The sequence below is a fragment of the Gopherus evgoodei genome, chromosome 13 (genome assembly GCF_007399415.2).
Source record: "Gopherus evgoodei ecotype Sinaloan lineage chromosome 13, rGopEvg1_v1.p, whole genome shotgun sequence".
In the NCBI taxonomy this organism is placed as follows: domain Eukaryota; kingdom Metazoa; phylum Chordata; order Testudines; family Testudinidae; genus Gopherus; species Gopherus evgoodei.
In genome coordinates this window covers 3,962,779-3,989,143 of record NC_044334.1, presented here as the reverse complement: position 1 = coordinate 3,989,143, position 26,365 = coordinate 3,962,779, and the positions used below count along the sequence as shown (strand labels likewise).

The 26,365-nt window shown below is 44.2% G+C and overlaps 1 protein-coding gene across 3 annotated transcripts; it reads right to left on the bottom strand.

The window, feature by feature from the left end:
• Positions 1-1,073: 1,073 nt before the first annotated feature.
• On the bottom strand, positions 1,074-24,513 carry FOXN4 (forkhead box N4). Of its 3 annotated transcripts, none has more exons than XM_030583475.1 (10): positions 23,561-24,513; positions 22,617-22,705; positions 10,444-10,604; positions 9,534-9,649; positions 9,322-9,435; positions 7,693-7,820; positions 7,094-7,190; positions 5,964-6,171; positions 4,018-4,398; positions 1,074-2,459 (listed from the first exon to the last, which is right to left on the bottom strand). In XM_030583475.1, exons 2-10 carry the CDS (start codon positions 22,700-22,702, stop codon positions 2,380-2,382), a joined length of 1,371 nt encoding a protein of 456 aa, XP_030439335.1. In that variant the 5' UTR covers positions 22,703-22,705; positions 23,561-24,513; the 3' UTR covers positions 1,074-2,379. The 3 variants fall into 3 exon arrangements, with proteins under 3 accessions (XP_030439335.1, XP_030439334.1, XP_030439337.1); XM_030583474.1 differs by having other exon boundaries at positions 2,376-3,206; XM_030583477.1 differs by lacking the exons at positions 22,617-22,705; positions 23,561-24,513 and adding an exon at positions 21,715-21,760 and having other exon boundaries at positions 2,376-3,206.
• Positions 24,514-26,365: the final 1,852 nt, after the last annotated feature.

Genomic DNA, 26,365 nt, shown 5'->3' with positions numbered 1-26,365 from the left:
AGCATCTGATTTGCAGAGAAGTTCTGATGTCACCTGTCTCTTCCAGGTGGATTGGCTGAGGCACAGGGAGGTGAAGAGGTAGCTGAGGTTGGAGCCTGAATGGCCTTTCAGGAATGTGAACCCAGTTCCATCATGGTCTCAGGAGCAATTTTGCTAAAATGTTGGGCAGCCAGTGACACTTGAGGAGGGGGATGAGGCAGTGACTTTCACACAGGCCCTCAAAGAATGGTCCAGAGGTGGTAATGTTCAGCCCCTTCCAATGTCACCTTATTTCAATGGCTCATCTTTTTAAGATCTGTTTTCATACACCATGGATTGCGGGACTTCTTTTGTGAGAAGTGGAACTACACGAACATCAGTGGCTGCAGGTGAGTTTAGATGCAAAGATTCTCCACAGCAAGTGGGTTGTGCAGGAAAGTACATGATGCACCTTTTAAAAGTGTTATTCTCAAGGGAGGCTTGAAGTGGGGGGCAGGGGGAAGAGGAGGAAAAAGCAACAGATTTATATCTATTTCTATTTAGAATTTTCCTGAAATAGGTTCAACTGCTTAGCCTGTTTTGTAACCCTACCGTCTGAAGAGAGCAAGCAACTAGGAGCCAGGACTCCTGGATTCTATTCCTGGTTCTGCACAAATAGCTTGGCTTGCTGAATGACCTAGAACAAGCCACTAAGCTCTCTCTGCCCCTGTCTTCCGAGCTGTAACATGGGAGTGATTCCAAGGGATGTCACGGTAGGTTTCGAGGCATAGTATTATGTGTGATGTTTGGTGAAAGGCGCTGTATAGAAGTAAACTGTTTTAATTTGTGTGGATAGTAGAAATGAGGGACACGACTGTTGTTCCTATAGTAGTGGCTCTTTCTAGATAATGTACAGTGTCATCTTCAAGAGAAGTTTCTAGTCGTTTGCAGCAAACTTCAAAGATCAACATTTTCTGAGCTTACTGCATTATTAAATCAGATAAAACCATTCTCCATCAGGTAATATTCAGATGCTTTTTAACGCTTAGCTGCAAAGTACCCTTTGAACGTGACTTTATGTACACCTGACTAATTTTAACACAGTCCATCTCGAATAACCCAGGGTTAGCACTAAGAAATATTTATTAAAAAATTTAAAACATCTTAAATGATACCACTCACATCAAATGATCAATGTCCACATTATTTTGTTTCTAAATGGGACTTGATTAAACAATAAATTATGACATGGAGCATCATGCCATTTTAGAAGAGGTTATTACTTATGTGCATATTTGAAAAGATATATACGCATAAGACATTATCACATCTCATTTTCACAATGTTGATTTTCAACAAGAAAGTACCACTGGACATTGCAGTGGGATAAGATCCTGCATTCTACATCTTCCCAGAGTATCAGTATATAGAATTTAACAAAGGCTGGCTGTTTTATTTTTTTTTCTTGTTTAAATCTGTGTACTGAAAAATTAGTGGGGCCTTTTCTGCTTCAAAACATTCTTAGTCATAATTTAGTGTAGGGAAGAGTTTTGTCCGAATCTAAGTCGGTACAATGTTGGTACAATTATAAGGAAGTGTACAATTGTTATCGAGGCACAGTGATAAGCAAAACAAAAAATAATAATAAATATTACTTAAATGTCACAGAGGTACAAAAACCTAAACACTACATGTAAGTGTAATTCTTACAACTTACTTTACATCACTCGTAGTTTGAACTTTCTTCAAATCCAATTTTAAAATGTTACCAAATACATATTAGTTTTCAAAATTTTACCAAAAAAATGCATGGTAAGAATCAATTTTGCTTAGGTTAATTAGGAAAAAATACAATTATGAATTGGTACTGTACAGTAAAAAAAAAAAAAAAAAAAATTTGGTCTGACTTTTTTTTTAAATAAGTTTCACAGTATCAAAAGTGCTTGTTTAAATTCAGCTTTCAAAATGAAACCAAAGTACTACAAAAGTGATTTAAAATAAGGTGTTGCGTTTGTGATTATGAATAATTTAGTTCATGCAAATAGTTACTGCATTTAAAAAAAACTGAACAGTGCTCAGTTTACATAATTTCTTTTCTCTTCATAACAATAAATATAAATAAATTTACAAATAGTAATACTGCCTAGCACAAGACTCAACAGAAGCACAATACACAGGAACTATTGTAACAAATCTAATTTTTTTGTTCAAGCCTAAGATAAATGTCCTTCCTAAAATTCCACTCCAGTGATCAGTTTAATAATTCAGCCCTACTACCTCCTTCATGTGGTCAGCCACCCACCCTCCTGTTTTATTAAGCCCTAGGTAAAAAAAATTGTGGGTTTGATTTAAAAAATTTCTGCTTGAAGCCTCCTTCCCACCCCACTCCCTCCTCCAAGAATACATTTAAAGACAGTCACATCAGAAAGGTGTTGGCATTGCAAGAGTTTCCAGAAAAGGCATGTGATCTCCGTTTGTTTGATGGCTGCGGTTATTTGGCTCTTTGAAAAAAAGAAACAAATACATAAGGTCAGGTGGTTCTTGGAATCTCTGACTCGGCCTACTGGAGCAGTGAGCTGGTGCATTGGCTCTCGTGTATGTTGTGGTCAAACAGAATCTGCGTGCCACTCCTGCACGTGACATTAGTTCTGAGGATTGGATTACATTTAAACATAATATGACTAGTGCGTGAATTGTTCTAGTAAAGTTTTTCCTAACTGATGCATTCCACGCTCCATTTTGTCAGCTCCCTGTTCTTGTATCACAACAGCCAAAATCCTTTTTGATCTCAGTGAAGATGACGAGGGAGGTGTGTTCACAAACCCCATGCTAGTACTGGCTTGATACATTTCGGCATCACACTGAGAGTTCTGGTAAATACCTTGCATGATGCAGGGGTCTGCGGAAGGAGCTGCTTTCCAGCTTTCAGATCCTATCCTAAGGCCTCAAAGGGAATAGGCCTGTAACAAGTTACTTAGGTCCTCACATGTGTGAATCTTAAAGCAGAGCAATGGGCTTGTTGCCTTGACCATTCATGTACTGTGATGAGGCTACATTATCCAATGTGGCATAAGTGGTGTAGAGGCCTGTGACCTGTAAGTCTGAGAAGGAATAATCACTACCACTCGAGACGGGGGTGAGGCCAGCGGTGCCCAGGTCACAGTCTGAGAGCTGGAGAGGGGAGTTGCTGAAGGCACCTAAGGTATCTAGATTGAAGCTGTCGTCTTTCATTTCTTCCCATATATTTCCTTTAAAAGATGATAAATTCAGTTCTGTTACAGTTTTGACCTGCCATGGGCTGGGTTCAGGGTATACAATGGTCTTAAGAGTAACTGTTTGTTTAATTATCTTAGCTGAAAGGTTTTAATTTCTACTCAGTCATAGGATGATGCTTGTGAGCGACAAGGTTTTTGGTTTTGTGGTACAAAGGCCTTCAGGATAGCAGGAATAATAAGGGTTCAGCTGGTCAGTCCACCGCTAACTTTCCTGCCCCTCCCAACTTGCTTAAAACGTATTCTTCACCTGTAATGAGTTTATTTATATAGCCCTCTTCTCTCCTGCGGTGCTGCATGGACAGGATGATGCAGTTAATCTTCACAACAACCCTGGGAGCTGAAGTGCTCCTTTTTACAGGTAGGGAAACTGGCACAGAGGCTGCGACTTGCCCCCAGCCACAAGGGGAGTCATTGTCCGAGCTAAGATTAGAACTTGGGAGATCCTGTTCTAGGCAGGTTCTCGGACTGGCCATGACCATGGTCCTTTTCTTGAACCATTAAGCCAACCCCCCTCCACCCCTGCCCCTCCCACATAGACACCTGATCTTCACTGGACACTGCACCACTGGGCTAAATTATACTGAAGCATGTAGGGAAATTCAATGTACATAAACCACAGTATTCCTTTCTGATCTTCTATTTCAGCCCAGTCTTGCAATATTTCAGTGGAGGTGAGCCCAGTATGTCCTACTGGACTCAGGATGTGTTTTATATGTACAGTGTCTCCATAACTAGGACACACTCTCTCTCTAATACACAGTGCTCCCATCCAGCTTCCCCTTACCTTGTAGTGCGAAATCCATGATGCTTGGATCAAGAGCATCCACTTCGCTGTTCATATCTGCCGTCACATTCAGGAAGTCTGCGGGTGCGCAGCTCATTGGGTGATGAGGAAGCGGACTCTGGCTCATGTCAGGCAGAGTATGTAGAGGAGGCGTCTGGGCAGGTGCCGGTGAGTCCGGGGCTATGCGAGCCTGGGTCTGGATCTGGTGATGCAGTGGTATGGACTGCAGAGAGAGCGTCATGGGCTGGGGCTGCAGCTTGGAGATGGAGATTCGGCCTTGGGCTGCGGTCATGTGGGTCAGTGTGGACACTTCGGATTCTGCCAATTTACTAGACCGCCTGCAGTTCTCAGGTCTGTCGGTGATTAGTTTGTCTAATTCCTCTGTATGGGAAAACAAGCAACTGAGCACACATGTCTACCATGATGTGAGCAGGGCTAGTAGGTCCCTGAGGCAGCTGAGGGTTTGCAATGCATGCTTTGCTTTTCAGCAGTAAACAGAAAGATGCTGCAAAAGTACAGTTCTAGAGCTGGACAGGTACCTCTTGCCACCTCTACTCCTCCCTCCCTTCCATACACAGGTCTTCTCGTTGATGTCTTATGATCAGGCCAAGAAAACCCTGGCATATTTACCAGGACAGTCATGCTAACACTCTTCAAACCACATGGGGCAGACCTACAGTGAGCTCCTTGTTGATAGAAATCAGGGAATTTTAATCGGACTGAGGATTTGCTGAACTTGTCTTTACATCTTAAGTATGTTTTAAGGACAGCCACATGATAGCTTCAATACTACTTTGTTTTTAAACTCTTCAGTCAAAAATAAAACGTTATGTCATTCTGATCACACGTTCCAGATTTCCCAGGAAAGCTCAGGTTTGGTTTCAGCCACTGCCGTGCTACTAAGAGCTTAACAGATACGCTGCTTGTTATAAAAATGGGGAAATCTTGGAGCATGAATAAAAACCTCAATAATTCTGCAAAATAATAGGCATGAAATGTGGTGTTTAAAATGCAATGCTCTATAGCACTGACCATCAGAGGCAGCGGAACTTGTTTAGAATGTCTAAAGACTGGGACAGAAGATAATTATCTTGGGTCTGATGTGAGTCTGAAAGAGCTGGCATGCCCTATTAAGATGAATGGTTACTGTCTCAAGATAAAAGTGACTGGAGTATCTTGTGAAAATGGGAGTCAGGGCTTAGAATAGAAAATGTTGTTGATAATTTAACATCTTCCACCAGATGATCTCAAAGCCTTGTACAGCATGAATTCCGCCTCCCACCCATTCTGCTAGGTGGAAGGGAGCACACCCATTTTACAGATGAGTAGTCCGAGAGCCAAGGGAGCTGAAGTCTCGTTTGCCCCAAATCTCACCATGTTAGAGGCAAAGCAGGATATAAAAGACAGGAGTTCTGGCTTTCATTGCCAAGCATTAATCACTAGACGACGCTCCGAGGAGAGGCGAGAGGAGTGATGATCAGATAGCGAAGGGCAGGGAGAGGCAGCAGCTGGGAACATGAGTCAGTGCCTGGGGGGGGCGGGGTTGGATCAGGGTTGGAAGGGTCAGAGGCAGGGGAATTTAGGAAGCACACCAAGCAGGCAAACTTTAGGATAAAGTCCTGAATCAAAAAATACATTAACAAAAATTCTCTGCCTCTCCTGTGCTCCCGTGACTCAGTTCCAATGCCAGCACTGACTATTTCACATAGAAGGCACTAGTCCAGCAAACCCAGGCCTGTGTTTTTATGCTAGAATCCTGAGAAACCTGTTTGGTTTTAGGCCAATAATAAACACTCCTGGAGTGTGCCAGAAGAGCAACAAGCCCCAGAGAGTGACTCTGTCCTCTGAAACGTTTTCCCTCCTTTCCCAAGCCCTGCTCTGGATAACTATAACAATTTATGTGCGACTGGTCAAACCGTTTACTGTGACTCTTCTACACAGTCTACCTGGATTGGCCATGCTCCTGTGAATAGCGGCCAAGTCCTTCCTCTTCCATTTCTGCATCTCTTCTTCCATCTTGTCAATCTTGGCAGGGTTGAGGGCCCACAGACAGCCTTTGCGTGAGGTGCCACTCATTTTATTCTCCACTTTCTCAAAGCACTTGTTCAGGGAGAGGTTATGGCGCACAGAGTTCTTCCAACCATCGGGCGCTGTCTGGAGGGCAGAAGTTTGTTATTCAAATAAGCTACTGCGGTGAGGAGAGCCGTCAGGTGGATGGACTGTGAATTCTCCATGGGGGACTCTCTCAGGCCCCGCAGATCACAGCAGCTTGCCCACCCGCTTAGCAACACAAGTAGCTTTCAGCATATCACACCCGGCCTCCTTATGCTGCACGTTTTTGTATGTCACAAGGCTCTGGGCTGCACTAGCTTCCAAGCACAGTTCAAGGCCTTGGTGTCAATGTAAATAAAGCAGTTTTGGGTCCAACTTACCTCTGAGACAGCCCCTCTCCCTAGGCCCTCTACCCTTATGTCAGGTGCACTCAGCTGAGGCTGTGCTGTTGACAGACCCTATACTTGATCTGTGGAGGCCTGGAGGCAGCAGGATATTTTCAGGGGAAGACAATTGGCTGTGGAACTTGCTACATGCATGGGTCTGCCCAGGGCAGAGTTTGTGGAACTGGACAGAGTTTGTTTGAGGGTAGGCAGGAGATACCAGCCCTTAGATGTCACAGCAATAGACCCCATGTAAAAACCTAGGAAGATCCGAGGGAGGCTTCAAGGCTACTAGGGATGGTGTTTCTTGAGGCCACCTTCTCTTGGCGACCAGGGTGTTCTTCCTTTTGGGGACAGCCCAAGGAGGGGATGGAAGGAGGATGAGGTCATGGTGCCACCTATTGTGGGCAGGCTGTTTTCTCTGTTTATGCCCAGAGGCTTATGCATAAATAGCCAGCTCCCCTAGACATAGTGTGACTCTGGAATTAAAATGCAGCCAGGGTAAAGCAGGGGAGACGCGTGGGTGTCTGGGGTGGTTGTTTTTGGTACACAGTGTGTTGAGATGCTACGGATCGAATGCAATGGCAAGTGGCTAGGCCTGTTTTGTTCCCTTCCGTCGTAAAAGCTTATTGATTCCTTACCTTAAAGTAGGGGAAGTGCTCCTTCATGAAGCCATAGATCTCACTCACTGGGAGGCTACCTGTTTTACTGTTCTTTAATGCCATTGCAATCAAGCAGCTGGAAGAAAGAGAGAAGATAAAAGCCGGCTCCCGCTTCAGACTGTGCGTGTTGGCCCATAATCTCCTCCTCTTTACCTAGCAACCTGACACCCACCTTTGCCCGTGTGAACAGTCACTTCCCACTGCACTCGGGGTCTCATCAGCTCTACACTAACATTACCCAGCTTCCGTGTTTAAGGGTCCAAAAGAGATAATGAAATCTTGAGAACCAAGCTCTTTGGCACTGTTACTCCACCTCTGTTCTGCTGGAAGGGGATTAACTTGTCAAGGTCTTTCCACTGTTATTAACTACACTAGCAACCTGGACAGAACAGCAGAGTGCTGTTGGAGGAGTGATGTGGATTTGCCTCTCCAGAGAAGGCTTCTGTCAAGACCATGGGAAAAGTAAATCGTGTTTGTGCTGGGAAAGGAAATGGAGCTTTTGCTGTGCCAAGTATGATACATTTATAACCAAGCCAAATGCAGGCTGGGAGCAATAGCCCAGCTTGTTCTCCACTCACCTGTAGGAGTAGATTGGCTTGGGATAATGTTTTGGATGGACTTCCTGAGCAGTGTGAGGGGCAAGGCGAGGTTGAGAATATTGAGGATGGGGTCCATAGGATGCATTGTATATTGCTGCTGAGTTACACTGTATTCAGAAGAAAGAGGGAAAACTGTCAAAAGAATCAGCATTACACACTCACACACACACACACACACTCTCTCTCTCTCTCTCTCTCTCTCTCTCGTGTGTGTTATTTCTGGCTTTGTACTGATGAGAAACAAAAGCTGCCCAAAAAGATCACATTCCAAACAGTACAGGTACAAAGGAAAGACTTCCTCAAACAAGCTCCTGTGCTTTGAAGAGATGGGAGATTCTAACCAATCTCACAGTTGGTGAAGCCAAGTGCGGACTAAAGGACACAGAGTTTGAAACTAGTTCCATCCTTTCTCATAATGAAATCCCCCGCCCCGTGCAAACCCTCTTCCTCTTTTGCAAGGGAGACACTTTCTATGCCGTTTAGACTCTAATTGATTCAGACACCAAATTACAGGACATCATTAAAATGAACATACTGAAAGCTTCCCAGTTCCGGTTCACTATACAGTAGCACACAAGGCTCTTGCTCATCTGAATGCTATTATCAAATAATTTGTTTGTAATTTGTGACATTGTCACAGCTCCATCCCAGGCTGTCCCTGCCACCTCAGGTGCATCACATTTTTGAGTAATCTAGCATTGGTAAAATACTGTCCTGAAGCTCTGGAGACTGACTAAGGTGGGTTGTTTTGTTTTGGGTTTTTTGTTTTTGTTTTTTTTAAATATCCACAGTAGAACTGGATGAGTTGTGCTGGTGCAGTCTGCTCCTGGCTGCCAAGCAGATCTGAACTGAGGAGAGGGATGGAATGAGAGCAGGTCTCTCTGTTTCCACTCTGTCCTGGGCCTCTCGGAGAGACACGAGGGGAAAGGGCGTGATGGCCCTCCCCAAAAGCTGCAGCTGTGGACTGGTGGGGTACTCTTCCAGACCCTGGGCATTGCTGTTTCAGTGAGCAGAGTTGTCAGGAAGCTGACTGAGGGTTGGTAATAATAATATATGGAGATATACCTATCTCCTAGAACTGGAAGGGACCCCAAAAGGTCATTGAGTCCAGCCCCCTGCCTTCACTAGCAGGACCAAGTACTGATTTTTGCCGCAGATCCCTAAATGGCCCCCTCAAGGATTGAGCTCATAACCCTGGGTTTAGCAGGCCAATGCTCAAACCACTGAGCTATCCCTCCCCCTATAAAATGACACACAAATAGAATAAGTTTTCTTCCAATTTGGGGGGGACTGTGTAGTGATAACCTAGTTGGAATAAGCAGCTGATTACTGGTTCTGGAAAGCGAACACTCCCAATGCTGAGGTTCTATGGCATGTCACCAGTGGTAGGGGAGGCAGTGGTGTTTTCCTTGTGAAGGGTTCCTAGAATTGGCATTTTAGAATTTGACTCTAAAAGGCACATGCACAGAGATTAGGTTAGGGGGATTCAAGGCGATTTTAGCTCAGCTGTTTACTTTGGTGCAGAATATCTGTAGGTCTGTGTAAGAGACTGCAAATCTGGTCTGTACAGCTACTCTGAGACGCAGGCCGCACAGCAAATAATAGTACCTGTTGCGCATTCTGTGCGATGGCAAACACTCGCTGTGAATGAGGCACGGGGTAAAGCGGGTGCTGTGACTGTAAACTAGGAGATGGCTGCCCTCCGACTGTGTACTGGCTCATCTATTGGGATGAAAAGACAAAAGTGTCGGCCCTATAGTCAGACATCTTTCCTTGGGAAATATTGCAATGACCATTAACCCCCTCAGGTCAGCTCTTACGTTTGCTCCATGCGATGTAATAGTATTCAGTCCCAGAATTCCCTGTGGCAGACTGGCCTGCACCTGAATCATTGCTCCGGGAGCACCTGTTGCATGCATATTACCTGACACAGGACCTATTCATGAAAAAGCACATATGATGAATGCACCCACACAAAACTACATCTCTGAAAACTTAGTTGCTATTTATTTTTAAAGCCTTATTTCAACTCTGATTAGGCTCCATGGAAATAAGACTGAACTCAAAACACACTGCAAACTGCAAGAGTGACATCGGCCGCCACTGAGAGCAGCTGCTGCTGGGGTGTTAGGCGACAGCTCTCTAATGATTTTGTAGCGTCATTAATGTAAGTGGCATTTTACAAAGGGTAAATTATACTGAATTAAAATCTTTGCCCCAAACGGTTTTATAATCTAATGGCATAAATTGCTCCATAAAGTGAACACAAATAGGCATGTTTGCTGATGTAATGTTGAGACTAAGGAGAAGTTTGGTGACCATTAACTGAGAGGCTATATGAAGTGCACAGCTGCAGGACCAGTAAATATTTTCTCTTTAGTGATGTTGAAACAAAGGCACAGAGATAAATGACCATTTCCAGAGATACTGAGAACTGAAAACGAAGTCCTTGCACCAAGGTCACACAATGAGACTGAGCTAGGCATAAAGTCAAGTCCAAATTCTTCAATCTTTGTTCTAACCCCTAGTACACACTGCATCTTAGTAAAAAAATGTATATATATATAGGGGGTATCTCTTGTCACAGAAGGCAATAGGATGTAGTGCTTCTGGCAGAGAGTGAAATCTACTGTACTTAAACTGTGAAAAGTTACAAACAAGAAAGCTAGTTGCAGAGCATTTTGTCTCTTTATTATTATTATTTGTCATTTTAACAGCAGGGCAAGTTACCTGTCTGCTGCAGCATTGACTCCTGAGAGCTGATGCTGAAGTCCATTCTTCCACTAGCCATCTGTTGTAAGCGAGGAACATCAACAGAGGTCAGCCATGACAAGGACTGCAAGTCGCTTGGAAGGTCTTCACTCAACTGGGAGGGGGCGGAAGCCAAGAGTCTGCAAGGAACAAGGTGAGATGTTAGCAAAGAGCACAAAGATTCTGCTAGATTGTCTGTGGGTAAGGAGGATGTCTTGGGGGCCCAGCCTAATGCAAGTTAACAGTAGATGTGGGTCTGAGTTACAAAGTTGGGATGTGGATCCAAAGCTCAAGATGTGAATTTTTGGTTCAAGCCCCGTCTCCCATTCATAATGCCTCCAAATGTCCCTTTGTAAGAGGTAACATTTTATTTAGCAGGCTTTGAAGTGTTTCTATTTTGAACCAGGATCAATTTAGGAGACTGTTCTGTCAAGGTCTCCCTGTAGAACAATAGAGTGGTCAGCTGAACATTATGAAAAGTATATTTTTGCATGAGAGGGAGAGAAGGGCATTAGCACTGCGGTCGGAGCAGCAGCGCTGTACTCCAAGTGCTGCTGGTATTTCCATCTGAAATGCTGCTTTTCAGAGGTTAAAGTGGCTGTCAACATTCAGCCCGTGCTGTAAACGTTATCAGTCTAGGAGCACTTGTTGCTTTAAAAAAAAGTCCAGTTTGGCGTACTAAAAAAAATACTTTAATTTAAAATAACTCACACAGAATATTGGTAATGGAAAATTGATTTCAGTGGGACTATTCCTGTGCTGAAAGTATGTGCTTAAGGCTTTTTAGAATTGGTAAGTAAGGACAAAACAATCACTCCTTTTCAGTATTTATCTCAAAAATTACTTTAAAACTGTGCGGGGGGAGGGGGAGCAGTAGATTAATAATGTTCTAACCATTCTGAGAAACTTAAAAAAAAAAATCAGCTAGCATGAGATCTTTCAAGTGTCTCTGTCCGTTTCCAGGTGGACCCTGCGAGGGCAACTTTGGCTGAGAATAAGATTTTGTAAAAACAAGTTTTTTTTTATGGAACTGTTTCCATGAACTTTATTTTAATTCCAAATCCACATTCCTCTGCAGCATCTGCAAACCAAACAATGCAGCACTGTGCCAGTGTATGAAAACCAGGAAAGGAAACTGCCTAGAAACAAAACTGAAATTGATGATTCCTCCCCCCCCCCCCCCGCCCCAATGCGTGCGCGCACACAGTGATTGCAGTAACCTAAGGACACTTCATGGTTTAAAATAGGATTTTTAACCTGACAGTATTCCATTAAGTCTGAAATCCAGCTAAGACTAATGAGGAATTTCAGCACCTGCACTCTCAACCGCCTTTACTTAGTGGGCCCTTTAACAGTCTGAAGGAACTTCTTCCAGCTGTTGTATCATGTTGATGTCGACGTTTCCAAAGGAGAGAGGTTTAGTTGGTGTTGGGAGCTGGGGCGTGATGTGAATCCCACCTTCAAAGGCTCAGTACCGTGGGGACCTTCCCTTCGGCTGCAAAGTCCTGACTGCAGCGGACGTGCAGTACAAAAGCTTGCACCTTCCGCCAACGGAAATGGGTCCAATAAAAGATGTTACCTCACCTACCTTGGCCCCTCCTGCAGTCAGTCCCAGTCTCTGTCAGAAAATCAGTGCAGGGGAGCTGTTTGACGGAGATGCAAAATGCATCTCCATTTGCCCCCAACCGCCTGTCCTACATCCATACTCTTTCCATAGCGCTTCCAGCCCATGCGAGGCTGGGGTAAAGTGCTCCTGCTCCGAGAGCTGAACATACTTCTGCAATAGCACCCCCAGCCCCTGCTGATTTGTGGAGCAAAGGCTTTATATCCTCAACAGTACAGTAACTGCAACGAACAAAACTACATTAGAGTAGGTTAGATTAAAACCAGCCATATCCAGGAAGACCAGAAGGCCGGCTCTCAGCTTGGTGTGCTATGTTGTCACAGGGCAAGAAATATTGTATTCAGAATTAAATCCTGTTCGGGTTATAACAAAAATTCAGATCTAGCCCTTCCTTAAACGGAACATATGCTGGTTTCTGAAGCCCTCATAACACAATCTTCACTATAAAGCAAAATCTGTAGATTGTGGGATGAACTGCAGATCTCCTCCATTCAGTCCTTGGTGAGATCAGCTTAATTTTTTTAAAACAGCCTTTGATGTACTAAATCTTCAGATTGTAAGAGTCTGACCATAAATGCAGAGTATCTTAACTGATAAAGCCAGTGAAAAACCAGGCCAGACTTCTCTTGGTGAAAAGTTCCATTTAGAAATCTAATTTCTGTACATTTTACCCCGCTTGCACATGCTGTGCTCTTAGAAAGGCACGATCAACTTTGTATTACTGCTGATAAAGGAATGCATGGCATAAAAAGCAAAAACGAACACACTAACATGGAGGGCCAAACCGCAAAAGTTCTTACTCAATTCAAAGCTGCCACTGAAGGCAGTGAGTTAAAATGATTACAAACCGATGTCCAGATTGTGAGATTGTTACTCATGTTGAATAGTGCTGAGGAAGTCAGAGGGACTCCTCAAGGAGTCAGGCACTACTTCACGTAAGTAAGGAGGATATCTCTACATAGCCCTGAGTAAGGACTGCACAGATTCAACCACTGGAAACATGTTTCTATTTTAGAAGAACACAGGTTAGCCTGAGATTGTAGATTCTCTTTTTAAAACCCCCTAACTGAAAACATTATACAGTAAACAAGTGACCTTTTAAAAAGCCAGTTGCTTAGCACTAATGTGCAGCCATTGTCAAATGGTGATAGAGGCAGTAAATAAATCGGATTTCTGCTGAAGCATCTTGTATGTTTTACATGAGTCTAAATCAGCTTAACATAACATGCCAGAACAGCAGTGTGTTTCAGCCCAAAAGGCTATTAAGATTTTAGCTTTTTCTAGTCAAGATTTTCAGCAGTTCAAAAGTTCCCAAAACTCTACTACCCAGTAGATCTCTAGAGCAGAACTTTATTTGTTTGCACAAAAATTTTAAAACACAAAATAAGCAGAAGCCAAAGCTCAAATTCTGGCCAAAAACGTCTTCAAATCCTCCTCCGAGCCTACCCTGGTTTCTTTCTCCTACTGTAGTTATAGTGCAATAATTAGCATTGCCATGGTTACCACTGTTCAGTTATTTTGTGAGGCCTGGGACTTAAATGCATAAAAAGAACATCAGGTGACCACTCTCCCTACTTAGAGATTGGCTGGGTTGTAAGTAAACAAGAGCATTAAATGATTTGAAAACTGGGCAGGCTCATGTCGTTTGCAACAGTTGGACCCGTTCATTGTAAGCCGATAACCAATTGTGTTGCAAACGACTGTTGCCCAGTGGCACGTGGCCTCCATTGTTTTGGGCATTCTTGCTTAATTGTTTTTTCCCTCCTCCTTTTTACAAACTTCACATTAATCTGGCTGAATGACAGCCAACACACAACATACACACATGCCATCTGGCACCCTGGTTCCTGCCAGTCCTTCCAGACAAGTCAGCTCCTTTAACAAATAATGGGGTCAGATGGGCGGTGAGGGTTAAAACCCACTGCACACGCCTCCTGTCAGGAAATGAATCTGCCACATGCCCTCTCTCCACTCCACAGCATGGGCTAAACAGCTCCGAAGAGGAGGACCACAGAAGCCATATTTGCACAATAACCTCTCTACGTTTATCTCTTTGGAAAACTGATGAATTCCTTTGCTTTATGTTAACGTTAAGTGGATCCATCCAGCTCTTTCTAGAAGCCTAAATGATTAGTAATCCACTTTGTGTGGCTAGATGTTGTCAGAAACCTTAATTGCAAACAGCCTGAATAGGGTGCTGACTGAACAGTAGGAAGCTCGAGGTTCTCCTACTTCCTACTATAACATGAAGAACATCTTTCCTTTTATATAGCATCCTTATTACACTGCACGCTGGTCTGTGATTCTGTGGATTGGGCATAGGCCTGTACCTCCGCTGACAGAGACAGGGGGGGCATATAGGCCATATTTTAAAGATTTGATTTACTTTTAAAGATCATCTATCAGTCACTCTGCCCCATTTTAAAGCAGATACAAGGGTACAGTGAAATAGAGCGCCTAGATCCATTTGTAAAACTAAATGTTGTTCTTGTGAGGGAGCTTATTTTACCCCCCTCCATCCTGGCATAGGCTTCTAGTTTGAATTTGACTTTATACTTCCCATGAAATCAAAACAGACCTCTGTTTTGTTCAATTAAACAACTTTGACATACTCTCTTGCAACTATTTTTTTAAACAGACTGACAAATATTCTAACGAACGTTAATAGTTCAGTAAAATAGTAGAATCTAAGCAGGTTACCAAAAATACATGTGGCACAAAGTGATTATTCTTTGAGTTGTCTTCAAAACAAATGTAAATTTCAGCAGTAGTGACTCAAAGTCACTTCAGTACTTCACATTTCACGGTAACCGGATCCCGGCAATGAGAGCTCAGACCTTTTTAAAAGATTTACATAGGGAGAGCTGTCCTATCCCTGGGGTTTTTAAATGTACAAATATACTATGCAATATAAATTCAGCTCATCTAACGGTAGATGGGTTCTGGGTGTGTCTTTGACTCAGGGGAAAAAAATGCAAATCAAACCATCTGCTTTAGTTAAACCATGCATCGTAGTGGCTAGCTGGCAATTTATCTTCTTATGGAGTTCAACCTTCTTCCACCTGTGTAATCCCGTGCGCTGCCCCGCCCCCCACCCTAGCCTACAACCTATATAGCTATAACACACATACAAAACTATCTGTTTTGTGTATCTCCACTGTATCCTTCTTCCCCTTTTTGTCTTAAATTAATAGTAAACGCCCACATCTTCCTGTGTGTTTGTACAGCCCAGGTACATGTGGCTCAGATGAATTTAAATACCGATGGAGTATACCCAACTCATACTTACTGAAAAATGTCTAAGGAGTCTGCCAGCTTGCTTGCTGGGAAGCCCTCCATTTTTGGAAAGCAGTTTCAGTTCAAGATGGCAGCTGTTGCCAAGGGAGCACACTGAGCTCTGTCCTGGAGAACTTACAGGTGTTCTTTTTTGTCTGTACTGCCCTAAGGCTGTATAAAGGCAGCCTGGCTTGTAAGCAAAATGCTCAGGCTGGGGTCATTAAGCTCAGATCTGAAGGTTAGGGATGGGCTAGGAAAGTGGTAAATTCTTAGGCAGCTGTTCTCAAACATCTTCTCACTGTAGGAGGTGGTGTCATAGAGGCTCTCATGGAAACCTCCCCTCACTGTGGTCACAAAGAGAACTTCCCTTCTCGTTTGTGATTGCAAACATCCCTTAGGCAATTGCACCAATTGCTTACATATTTTTAGCTGTCTTCAATGCAGGAAACGTTCCGTCATTTAAAACATGAGTTAATTAGTTACACTGTCTGCTCCTCATTTTATCTGTTCTGTTCTTTCCCCTTTTCCTCCTTTACCCTTGCAAATGCTTCCTTGCGACTTGATTCCTGTCTCCCATGCAGCACAAGCATCTCTTTCTCTCCCCACTGTTCCTTTGGAAGTTCCTCTCCTGCTGATGGCTGACTTGAGTCTCTGACGACAAATCCAGCTTCCCCTATGTCTCTTACATAGGATTCAGTGCCCCCTACGTCCAGGCAACGAGGCGGGCTTGCTCCTTCTTGTTCCCAGCACCTCTTCTCATTTCTGGGTCTCCAGGAAATAAGCTCGGCTAGTCTGAGAGACCAGACAGCTCTCCCTGGACCACCACCAAGTGCTCCATCAACCACAATTTAGGAACCCTGCCATCAGGGGTAGTCAATGGGCAGACTGTGGGCCAAATCCAACCACCAGATGCTTTTGAAGAGACTCTGAAATCTTTTTATTTACTTGTTGTTGTTTTTGTTTTATTATTCTTCTCTAGAGTCTGGACCTTGACAAAAATAATTGACTCCCCCTGCACGGCATTAAATGAAACAGGGCTTTGGGAGAAAAACCAAAAACCTGATCACTGTGCACAGTGTTGCTGTTTCACTTTTCCTTTTTCTTACAGTAGTTAAGATAAAAAGACAAAACTCTTCAAAGACCTTGAGCAAAGATGCTTAGCCTCTGGTAGATGTACCTTAACGGCTATCAAAATGGTTTCTACCTTTCAATTAAGTTTCACAGTGCCCCATGGAAGTAGATCAATATCAGAGAGGAGTGGGGGAGAGGCGGGGAGAACTGAGCCATAAATGAGCTGCATGATTGCCCAAGTCTCACAGGAAGTCAATCGCAGAGCTGGGATGTGAATCCGTAGCTGCTGACTCCCTGCTGTGCTACATGCAACAATCTTTCCTTGCTATAGATGCTATTCTGCCAAACTGACTCATGTTGCGTAGCGCCTTACTCTGCAAGTTCTTCCACGGAAGAAAACGTGGCTTCTACTTGGCGTAAAGAAGGGTGGCAGAATCTGGCCCTATATAGATGGTGCTGTGCAAACTGTTAATAGCTGCTGGCTGTGAACTACAGCTATTTTGCTCGTTTTCATTGGATGTCCCTTGTTTTATCTCTTGATTACCAACACTGGACTGACTTCCCTTTGCCCTGCATCTTGTACTCCAGTGCCAACTGAGTGTAGAATGCTACCATGCTAAATTCCCCTTGCACAGGTGTAAATGACCGTGGGTCTGTGTACACCTGTAACGCTGCACCTGCAGTTCTTCAGCTTAGACACTACCTATTCTGATGGGTGGGGTTTTCCTGTCGGCCTAAGTAATCCACCTCCCCATGAGGCAGTAGTTTGGTTGACAGAAGAACTCTTCCATTGACCTAGTGCTCTCTACACAAGAGGTTAGGCTGGCTTAACTATGCTGCTCCGGGCTGTGGATTTTTCACACCCCTGAGCGACGTAGCTGGGTTGACCTAACTTTTTAGCATAGACCAGGCCTAAGTCAGCAGTATCACTCACTGCCTTGGGGATCCAAGCATTCTACCTCACTGGGGACATGGGAGAGCTTTATAGATAAAAAGAGAAGTGTGCTGTGCCACGAGTATTTGAAACTTCTTGTGATAATTGAACACTAAACCAAATTCATTTTCTGCCCTGGGTCTTGAACTAGGTGCCAAGCTCCCCCTGTGAGAGGTTCAGGGCCCTCTATACTAATTTCATTGAACACTGAGGGGTCTTGGAACTTTGCAGGATGGAGCCTATAGACTGGCAGAGCTAGAAGTAAGAATTTTGTAAATGCAAAATAATCTGAGGAACAAGAGCCACTGCTTTTTAATTTACATTGATTAGTAAATTTCAGGAACTGCATGATTTAATCCACTAAAATCAATTCTCAGCACCCTGCGTTTGACCCATTTTTAGGAAGCCAGTCTCCCCCCCCCCTCTTTTTTTTTTTTTTTAAGCAACTAATGTGATAAAATCCCTCAGCCACATCACAGTGTCAAGGGAATGGACACTGCAATTCTCTTCAGGAACAACTAGTATTGTATTAATTATGTATTTGTAACCTTTTTCGGCAGAATGTTTTATTTTAGTGCAAACTCCCAGATCCTGACTGTCCCCAGTGATGAATATTGAAAATATTTAAATCGTAGATTGCTCCTCACAGATCCAAATTCCAGACTTGGTTTGCTCATGTTGTAGCCTGACTTCCAGACAGACAGACAGTAGTCGTTCCTTATAAGCACCTTCTGTCACAAAATATTTGACAAACAAACTGATATACGAGCAGTAGACAAGGCCCTTTCTCCACTACTGAAGTGCAGCTATCTCTGGAATGGAACATAACAGCTGTTTATGGCTCCAACTCAGCAAGTTATTTAAGCATGGGCATAACTCTCCATCTCATTGCTTTCAATGGGACTACAAACATGCCTAAATCTCTTGCTGAATCAGGGCCTATCAGAACAAAGCCAGACTACATAACCATTTAGGATAGGAACTGAGGTATCTGTGGGGGGAGTTTATGTTGGAAATAATAATTACATCCGTTGGAATTTAGCCAGGATATCTAATGGGTTAATGCTCCTGTGATGATTTTGTGCATTTATATGCCTGTAACAGTAAAGATTTATTTATTTATTTATTGAGGATGTGCTTCACCCAGTATATGACGCAAGTAAAGTAGATATTTTTTACTCCTATAGTCAGTGCTTTGTGACTACTTAAACACCTTTTGGCTAAGAGCTACCTATTTAAACCCTTATTTCTAACCTAATATGAATAGTGACTTTATACCTGCATTGCAAGTCCTTCAAAAATCTTGTACAAGGCTGCTCAAATAAATCCGAAATAGGGGAAAGTGTGGATGCTGTTATACTATATTACACTGAAAGTCTACAACCTTTACACAAAGTGATAAGCTACAGACAGTAGTTTATTTACCTAACTAGATCTATGGACTATTTGTAAGGTGATTCCTTAAGCTAGAAAAGTGACATTTCATTTTAGTTAGTGACTCTTTTAACAGTATTCCTTGCTATACCAGTACCCAAGTATGTTGCTTTGACTCTTTTAAATTTGTATTTGCATAAATGCTGGTTAGGCCAGATGAATTACTCTTGCATTCCCTTCTAATTCTAGAGGCATATGGTCCAAACACAGCATTTTAGTAATGTCACTGTTACCACCCTGTAACAAGAGTAGTTTAGTGATTAGCCAAACCCAGTATGCTGCTGCTATATTTTAAAAACAAAAGGAGTCAAATATGAGCAAGAATGTTGCATATTTCTTAACAGTGAATTTTTTGACTTTTGTTAATGTCCCACCCTTAACAAATATGTACTTTCTCTGTGAAAATATGTATGGCTTTTTGAAATGGCAGTTAAAATCAACCGAGACCTTCAGTAGGAGGTGTTAAAACCTGGATTACAATATTTGGACTAGCTCCACAGTCATTTCTGAGGAAACTTCCACAGCCAACAGTGGGAGTTTTGCCTGATACTCTGTAAACGCAGACAGACTGCAGTGCAGAATCACACCCATTGTATAAGACACTGGAGACCTCTGGGAGCACTTGGTTCTATGGTCAAATCCATTTAGATTTAAGCCGTTATAAAAGTTAGAATAATTCAGTATGTATTTTGAGACATGTCCCTTATGTTATTTGATCACCATATTCCCCATACCTCCCCACAAGTGGGTCTACTGACTCTCCAATCAATTGATTTTTGGGGAAAATGCATAGTTTTGCCTACATGCTGATTTGGAAATAGAGCATTGTTTAGCAAATAAGTAACCACTCCTGTGTTTGGGATCAATACTTATTTAAGAACTTTTAAAATTTCTGTTGTGTAAAGTTGTTTCACTGTATGAACATTTGGCCTAATGGCCCCTTATAGTTCCAAAGTTGCCATTCTGTTTTACTTTGTTAGCCTCAGTGGTGTACATTACGCACTTTGACTAATGCCAAATGAGCTGAGTGAAATGGGCCTCATTACCTGCTGACGTGGTAGTTATGCCCTCAACCTCCATTTATGTTGTTGCAATCGTAGGGGATGCCCCCCCCAAAAGGGTCAAAGGTTATGTGATATTCCAGTTACGCAATGACTGCCAACTACAAGGGGACTTATGTAGCTAAACTCTTGCCTGGAGAGGTACAAGTCTGATTCTATCCTATGCTGTCAGGGCCCACAGCATCTGCTACTTTTCATGTACACAGCTATAAATGGTAGATCCTGGAAGATCTAGTACAAGCTCCATGTTGTAAAATTCTACGAAAAAGAATATTCTTAGAGACCACAGCGCTCGTAAGCTGAATCACTTTACTCCTCAAGGGCCTGCTCTACAGCCCACTGACATCAAGGGGAGTCTTCCTATTGCTTTAATAGGCTTTGATTCAGAACCTATAATTTACTTAGCTCAGTACTGGATCACCCACAGATACTCCATTGCATTATAAACTTGTCACCTGTTTCAGTTTTGAAAAATAAAATATTAGTAAGAGCAACATGTTCCGGGTATGCCAGTCCCAGCAAGCTTCTCTACAGCTTTAGCATATCCTAAAATATTGGCTGCAGTCAATGGAAGTGTATGTCCCTGCTACCTTTAAGGGTTAGAGACAACAATGTTTTCTATGGAGCAGTTGGAAATGCATCCTTTTATGCAAAGTAGGCAGGTACCTACATCCCTCAGGAGGGAGGAGTTGAGGGTGTAGGCGATGGCACTTAGCAAGGATGGTGTTTTATGTTGCACTGTTGAATCTGTGCAAAAATATGTAGCTGAAACCATCATTCAAGTCTGTCCTTGTCTGGATTTGGCTGAGTAATGCAGTCCATATTGCCACTCCATCCACTCTCTCTCATTTAAATATGCTTTGGTCCAGAAGGTCTCAAAGTCTGCCAAAGTGATTTTTTTAAAACAAGGAAAACCTTGTAAAGTTTCAAATCTGACCTTTAAACCACATGGGCGCACATTCTCTATAAAGCACATCTACAATTCTTTGTAGTTACTGCCTTTCATTCCTGTCTCTCTCCCTCTGACTGTTCCCTTCCTGGAAAGCCTGGTCTCCTCAAAGTGCAACTGTCCAATTGAAAGATTCTAAGTGAGACAGAAGGGTCTTCTCAGCATAGTCCCAGCCTCCCACTCACTAATTGGAGGCCATTTCCTACTCTACGGAGCCCTGCTGCTCCCCCATGGAGAACTCAGAACTGTGGGTTCCAGTCTTGGACTGTGGTGACAGCAGGAGAGTAAACAGAGCTGATAGAATTTGACAGGTCTATTCTTTTCTTAAAATCATTCAGTCTAAAAGATTTTCTTTTACATAATCCAAAGTGTTTTCTCATGAAGCAGGACAAATACTGTTCCACATTTGCAGTGTAGTTCAGATCTGATGCATTTTTATCAGAAGTTTCTACTTGTAAATGAGGTCACATAACTCAGAAAAGACTTTTAAAAAAAAATCACAAACGAGTTAAAAACAACTTTAGTGATGTAGTAGCTGTTAGAACTAAGAATATATAATAAATAACTAAAAGCAGTTTTAAAACCTGCTCGATTACCAAGTAAACTAAGATACTCTGCCAGCGTGTCCTAAAAGTAAAATAAACTATATCCTGCATCAAAACGTTTTTTGGGTGTTTTTTTTGTTTTGTTACTATGAATTAAAGAATCCTCCCTACATGAAAGGTCTTTGTTATGGTGCTATATGCTTCAGGGAGCTAATACTGATTTACAGTTGAGCATCCACAGGTCACCCACACCCTTCCTGAACAACTGAAACATTTCTTTACCAATATTTACATAACCAACCAAATGCCTAGAGCCAACAGTGCTTTAATAAACAACAAAACAGGGTTTCACAAACCTTTCTCCATAGTGGCTTCACCCAGTATAACAAATCGCTGGTTGCGCTTGAAAGAAGCTGCAGGGCAGTGTTTGCATTTTGAATAGAGAGAGAACACACACGGCTGCCCACTTTTACCCAAGGAAATGTTGAAAACACCCACTGGCTGTGAGAGTCACCCACTCAGCATTTCAGAACAAACCAACAGAAAGCTCTCTTCACTTTGCTGCACTGATTCACATGCTATAATGTATTTCATAAAACATCACCTCATGTGACAAGATGAAGCTGAACTTAACCGGAAGCATTGAAATTCATGCATAACCCTCCTGTGACTTCTAAGAAAAAAGATTTTTTTTAAATTCTAAAGGGGAAAGTGTTGGTAAAGGTAAATAAATGCCTACTTGCTAAAGGTTGTCAGCAAACCCAAGTTTGTTCCTGTTCCTATTGTAAGTAGTTTGGCATCTGAATGCATTTGGGAACAAAAGCAAATATTTATTTTAACTAGGACCTTCCCAAGTGCTAGTTGAACATGACTCATGTTTTTCCTGACTGCTTCCTATCAATTCAAAATGCTACAAGAAAGGGGGCTTTTAAATCATTACTATTTTACAAGAGTATCATAGTCTGGCAAATCTCGTAGAGCACAGACTATACCAGAAGTTCACACCAGGCTTTGAACATATTTGACTATTATTTACTATCAAAACATTTTAAGCCAGGGTGTTTCTGAACACATGGTATGCTACAAGCAGTCAGCAAAGAGAAAAGTTATTTTAAAGACAAACGCTAAATGTAATTAGCTTCTTCATTAAATAGGATTTCTGGAATATTTGAATTTATTTAGAAACATACATAACTGTTAAAGTCATCTAATGGGCCATGAGGATGCAACACCTCTTTATAAATGGATAATTCCTCACCTGTATTCCTGTGGCAAGGGGTGATGATTTTGCCCTGAATTTCTAATGATTCCTGGCATCATGGATGTAATGTCACTTTCTATCATCTCCTGTGGGGAAGACAACAAAAAATATCACATAGGTATGAAGTAGCTATCCAGCATTTCAGCAGTATGGAGGAAATTTTTAAAAATCCAAATGAAAAAACCTGGAATGTAAGACATAATTATTGTTGGCACATTTCCTATCACTTTTAAGAGCAATGTTTTACTTAGGCTATAAAATGTCTAAATATTTTAGAAAGGCAATGGAGAATGTAATGCAGAATATATAACTGATGTAATAAATGGGAGGGTCAAATGACTCCATTATAGGCATCTCAGTTGTGTGAACTGAATACCAACCAAATTAGAAAAACAGTTGTGTGTCAGTTTTTATATACTAAACAAAATCATATGACCTGACAATTTAAAATTTAGGAAAACTAAATGACATTTAAAAATGACAGTGGCTAATATTTTAAGTACATCTATGTTATTACCAGAAAAAAATCTGCTAAAGAATTGATGTGAAGACACAAATTTAAAAAAAATCTGGGTGACTGCAGAGTCATTTAAAAACACTCCATAATACAAGCAGCTGTGGCAATGAATGAGATCATTTTACCAGAAAGAGAAGGAAAGGTTCAGTCATATAACTTGCCCCCAAAAGTAACTGTTTGCAACACTTTTGTTCTAAAAGTACAGCTAAGGCTGAGTGAGGAAAAAAATAAAAGCTACATGTGCAAATAAGACTGACCCAAGTTTTCAGAAAAAGCTTGCAACCTCCATGAACTAAACAACATCTAAACATTATCTGCACATATTTCTCAATAGAAACTTGTAGATTACATCCTATGTGCTTAGAGGAAAATGAAATGTGCTAATTGCACAACTGTATGCAAAGCAAAGCTTGCAGGATGGTACCTGGAGTGAGAGCTGCGGCTGCTGCACTTCTCTGGTCTAAAGGGATCTCTCTCTTTGTAATTTGGCTGCAGTTTCTGTCTCCAAACCGTTTTTAAATTTCCCTCTCAGGAGCTGTCCAACCCGGAGCATGCGCACAGGGCGAGTGAGTTGCTTTGCAGGGTCAGTCACAGGGCAGGGTCAAGGGGACTGCAGCATTTCTCAACCCAGGAGCACTGAGTCCCCATCCCATTCCCACCCCCGGATTGGCAGCTCCTCCAGTTGTTCGTGGCCAGCAGTTGTGCTCTCTAATCTTTTATAGCATTTGAACTTCCTTCGGATGCACCCGGCGACTCAGTTGGGAGGGAAGGGAGAACATAAAAATTAAAAAACCTGCTGCAAAATCTGTAATAGGGCATTAAAATTAGCATCCCTAGTTGGAAAAAAAAGAGGGGGAGGGTGCTAAGAAGGCATCTCGGGTTTAGACACAGCCAACATTAAATTGTTTTTTAAAACAAAAGGTCTCTTGCTTTTGAGTGGGGTGGTGGGCGAGAGAAGGGGCAAATGCAAGAGCGCGCCACTTCAGCACCCCTTTGGGGGGGTGAACGGGGAACAGTACTGGCGTGCGCCACTCCAGAAGCAGCTGCACCAAGATACACACCCATCCACCACCAACTGCAGCCTCGGATTCTTTACTAGGGGAGGAAGGTGCGGTGGGGAGAGAACTAGGGGTAAGAGCAGCCGCTGAATACTGCTCTGCCAGCCGTGCCACTGCTTTGGAAGGGATTGGGGTCAACAAACTGCACTAAGAGCTTTCACCACCCAGTCCTAGGACCTGGCCCTGGCTGTAGCTCCTGAGCTGGAGGGACAACTGCACTAGTGCAGTTTACACACACACACACACCGAGCTGGGGAACAACTGCACTAATGCAGTTTGCTTGCACACACACATCGAGCTGAAGGACAAGTGCACTAGTGCAGGAGTTTGCTCACGCATACACCGAGCTGAAGGACGAGTGCACTAGTGCAGGAGTTTGCTCACGCACACACCGAGCTGAAGGACGAGTGCACTAGTGCAGGAGTTTGCTCACGCACACACCGAGCTGAAGGACGAGTGCACTAGTGCAGGAGTTTGCACACGCACACACCGAGCTGAAGGACGAGTGCACTAGTGCAGGAGTTTGCTCACGCACACACCGAGCTGAAGGACGAGTGCACTAGTGCAGGAGTTTGCTCACGCACACACCGAGCTGAAGGACGAGTGCACTAGTGCAGGAGTTTGCACACGCACACACCGAGCTGAAGGACGAGTGCACTAGTGCAGGAGTTTGCGCGCGCACACACACACACCGAGCTGAAGGACGAGTGCACTAGTGCAGGAGTTTGCTCACGCACACACCGAGCTGAAGGACGAGTGCACTAGTGCAGGAGTTTGCACACGCACACACCGAGCTGAAGGACGAGTGCACTAGTGCAGGAGTTTGCTCACGCACACACCGAGCTGAAGGACGAGTGCACTAGTGCAGGAGTTTGCTCACGCACACACCGAGCTGAAGGACGAGTGCACTAGTGCAGGATTTGCACCAAGCCCCTTTCTCCTTCCCCCCCCCGCTCTGGGACTAGGGGACAATTGCACTAGGAGTTCGCCCCCTCCCCCGCGCCCCCCAGCCGCAGGCTCCCGTCCCTCGGAGAACGCCCCCCCCCCCCAGCTCCTCCGGGGGACGCCGCGGCCGGACCCTCCAGCTCCTCCCGGGCAGGGGGAGGCCGAGCCGCAGCTGCCCGGATCGGCCCGGTCCCTGCAGCGCCGCGGCGGAGTGATGGGGGTGGAGGGAGCGGTTGGTTCCGCCTCCCTTCCCCGGGCCGGCGCGCTCCTTCCCCGCCGCTCGGCCCGCGCCTCAGGCCGGCCTCCGCCCCGCGCTGCGCGGGAAGGGGCCCGGGAGCGGGGCGGCCCTGCGAACCCCCCCGAACCGGCCCAGCGCCCCAGGCACGGAGCGGGAAGCGCCGCCCCGGGAGGGGTGAGGAGGGAGGAGGGCACTGCCCCCCTCAGGGGCTAGCATAACGGGGAGAGGCGGAAGGGGCTGCCACCCCCGGGACTGAGCCAGGTCCCCCCCGAGAGAGGGTCAGAGTGGGGGACACAGACCCCCGAGAGAGGGTCAGAGTTAGGGACGGAGCCCCCCCGAGAGAGTGTCAAAAAGTGGGGGACACAGCCCCCTTGAGAGAGGGTCAGAGTTAGGGACGCAGCCCCCCCTGAGAGAGTGTCAGAGTGGGGGACACAGCCCCCTTGAGAGAGGGTCAGAATTAGGGACAGAGCCCCCCCATTGAGAGAGTGTCAAAGTGGGGGACACAGCCCCCTTGAGAGAGGGTCAGAGTTAGGGACGCAGCCCCCCGAGAGAGTGTCAAAGTGGGGGACACAGCCCCCTTGAGAGAGGGTCAGAATTAGGGACGGAGCCCCCCTTGAGAGAGTGTCAAAGTGGGGGACACAGCCCCCTTGAGAGAGGGTCAGAGTTAGGGACGCAGCCCCCCCGAGAGAGTGTCAAAGTGGGGGACACAGCCCCCTTGAGAGAGGGTCAGAGTTAGGGACGCAACCCCCCCCCCGAGAGAGTGTCAAAGTGGGGGACACAGCCCCCTTGAGAGAGGGTCAGAATTAGGGACGGAGCCCCGCTTGAGAAAGTGTCAAAGTGGGGGACACAGCCCCCTTGAGAGAGGGTCAGAGTTAGGGACACAGCCCCCCTCAGATAGTGTCAGAGTAGGGGACACACACCCCTTAGTGTCAGAGTTAGGGAGGCAGCTCCCCCTGAGAGAGTGTCAAAGTGGGAGACGCAGCCCCCC

What these genes read in the sequence shown, in the direction of transcription:
- FOXN4 (XM_030583474.1), bottom strand. Translation starts at nt 22,702, where the DNA reads ATGATAGAAAGTGACATTACATCCATGATGCCAGGAATCATTAGAAAT. An exon ending in GTCAATGCTGCAGCAGACAG is followed by an intron (nt 9,650 to 10,443) that starts GTAACTTGCCCT and finishes TTTCATGAATAG; the next exon opens with GTCCTGTGTCAGGTAATATG. An exon ending in CATGGATTTCGCACTACAAG is followed by an intron (nt 3,207 to 4,017) that starts GTAAGGGGAAGC and finishes CATCTTTTAAAG; the next exon opens with GAAATATATGGGAAGAAATG.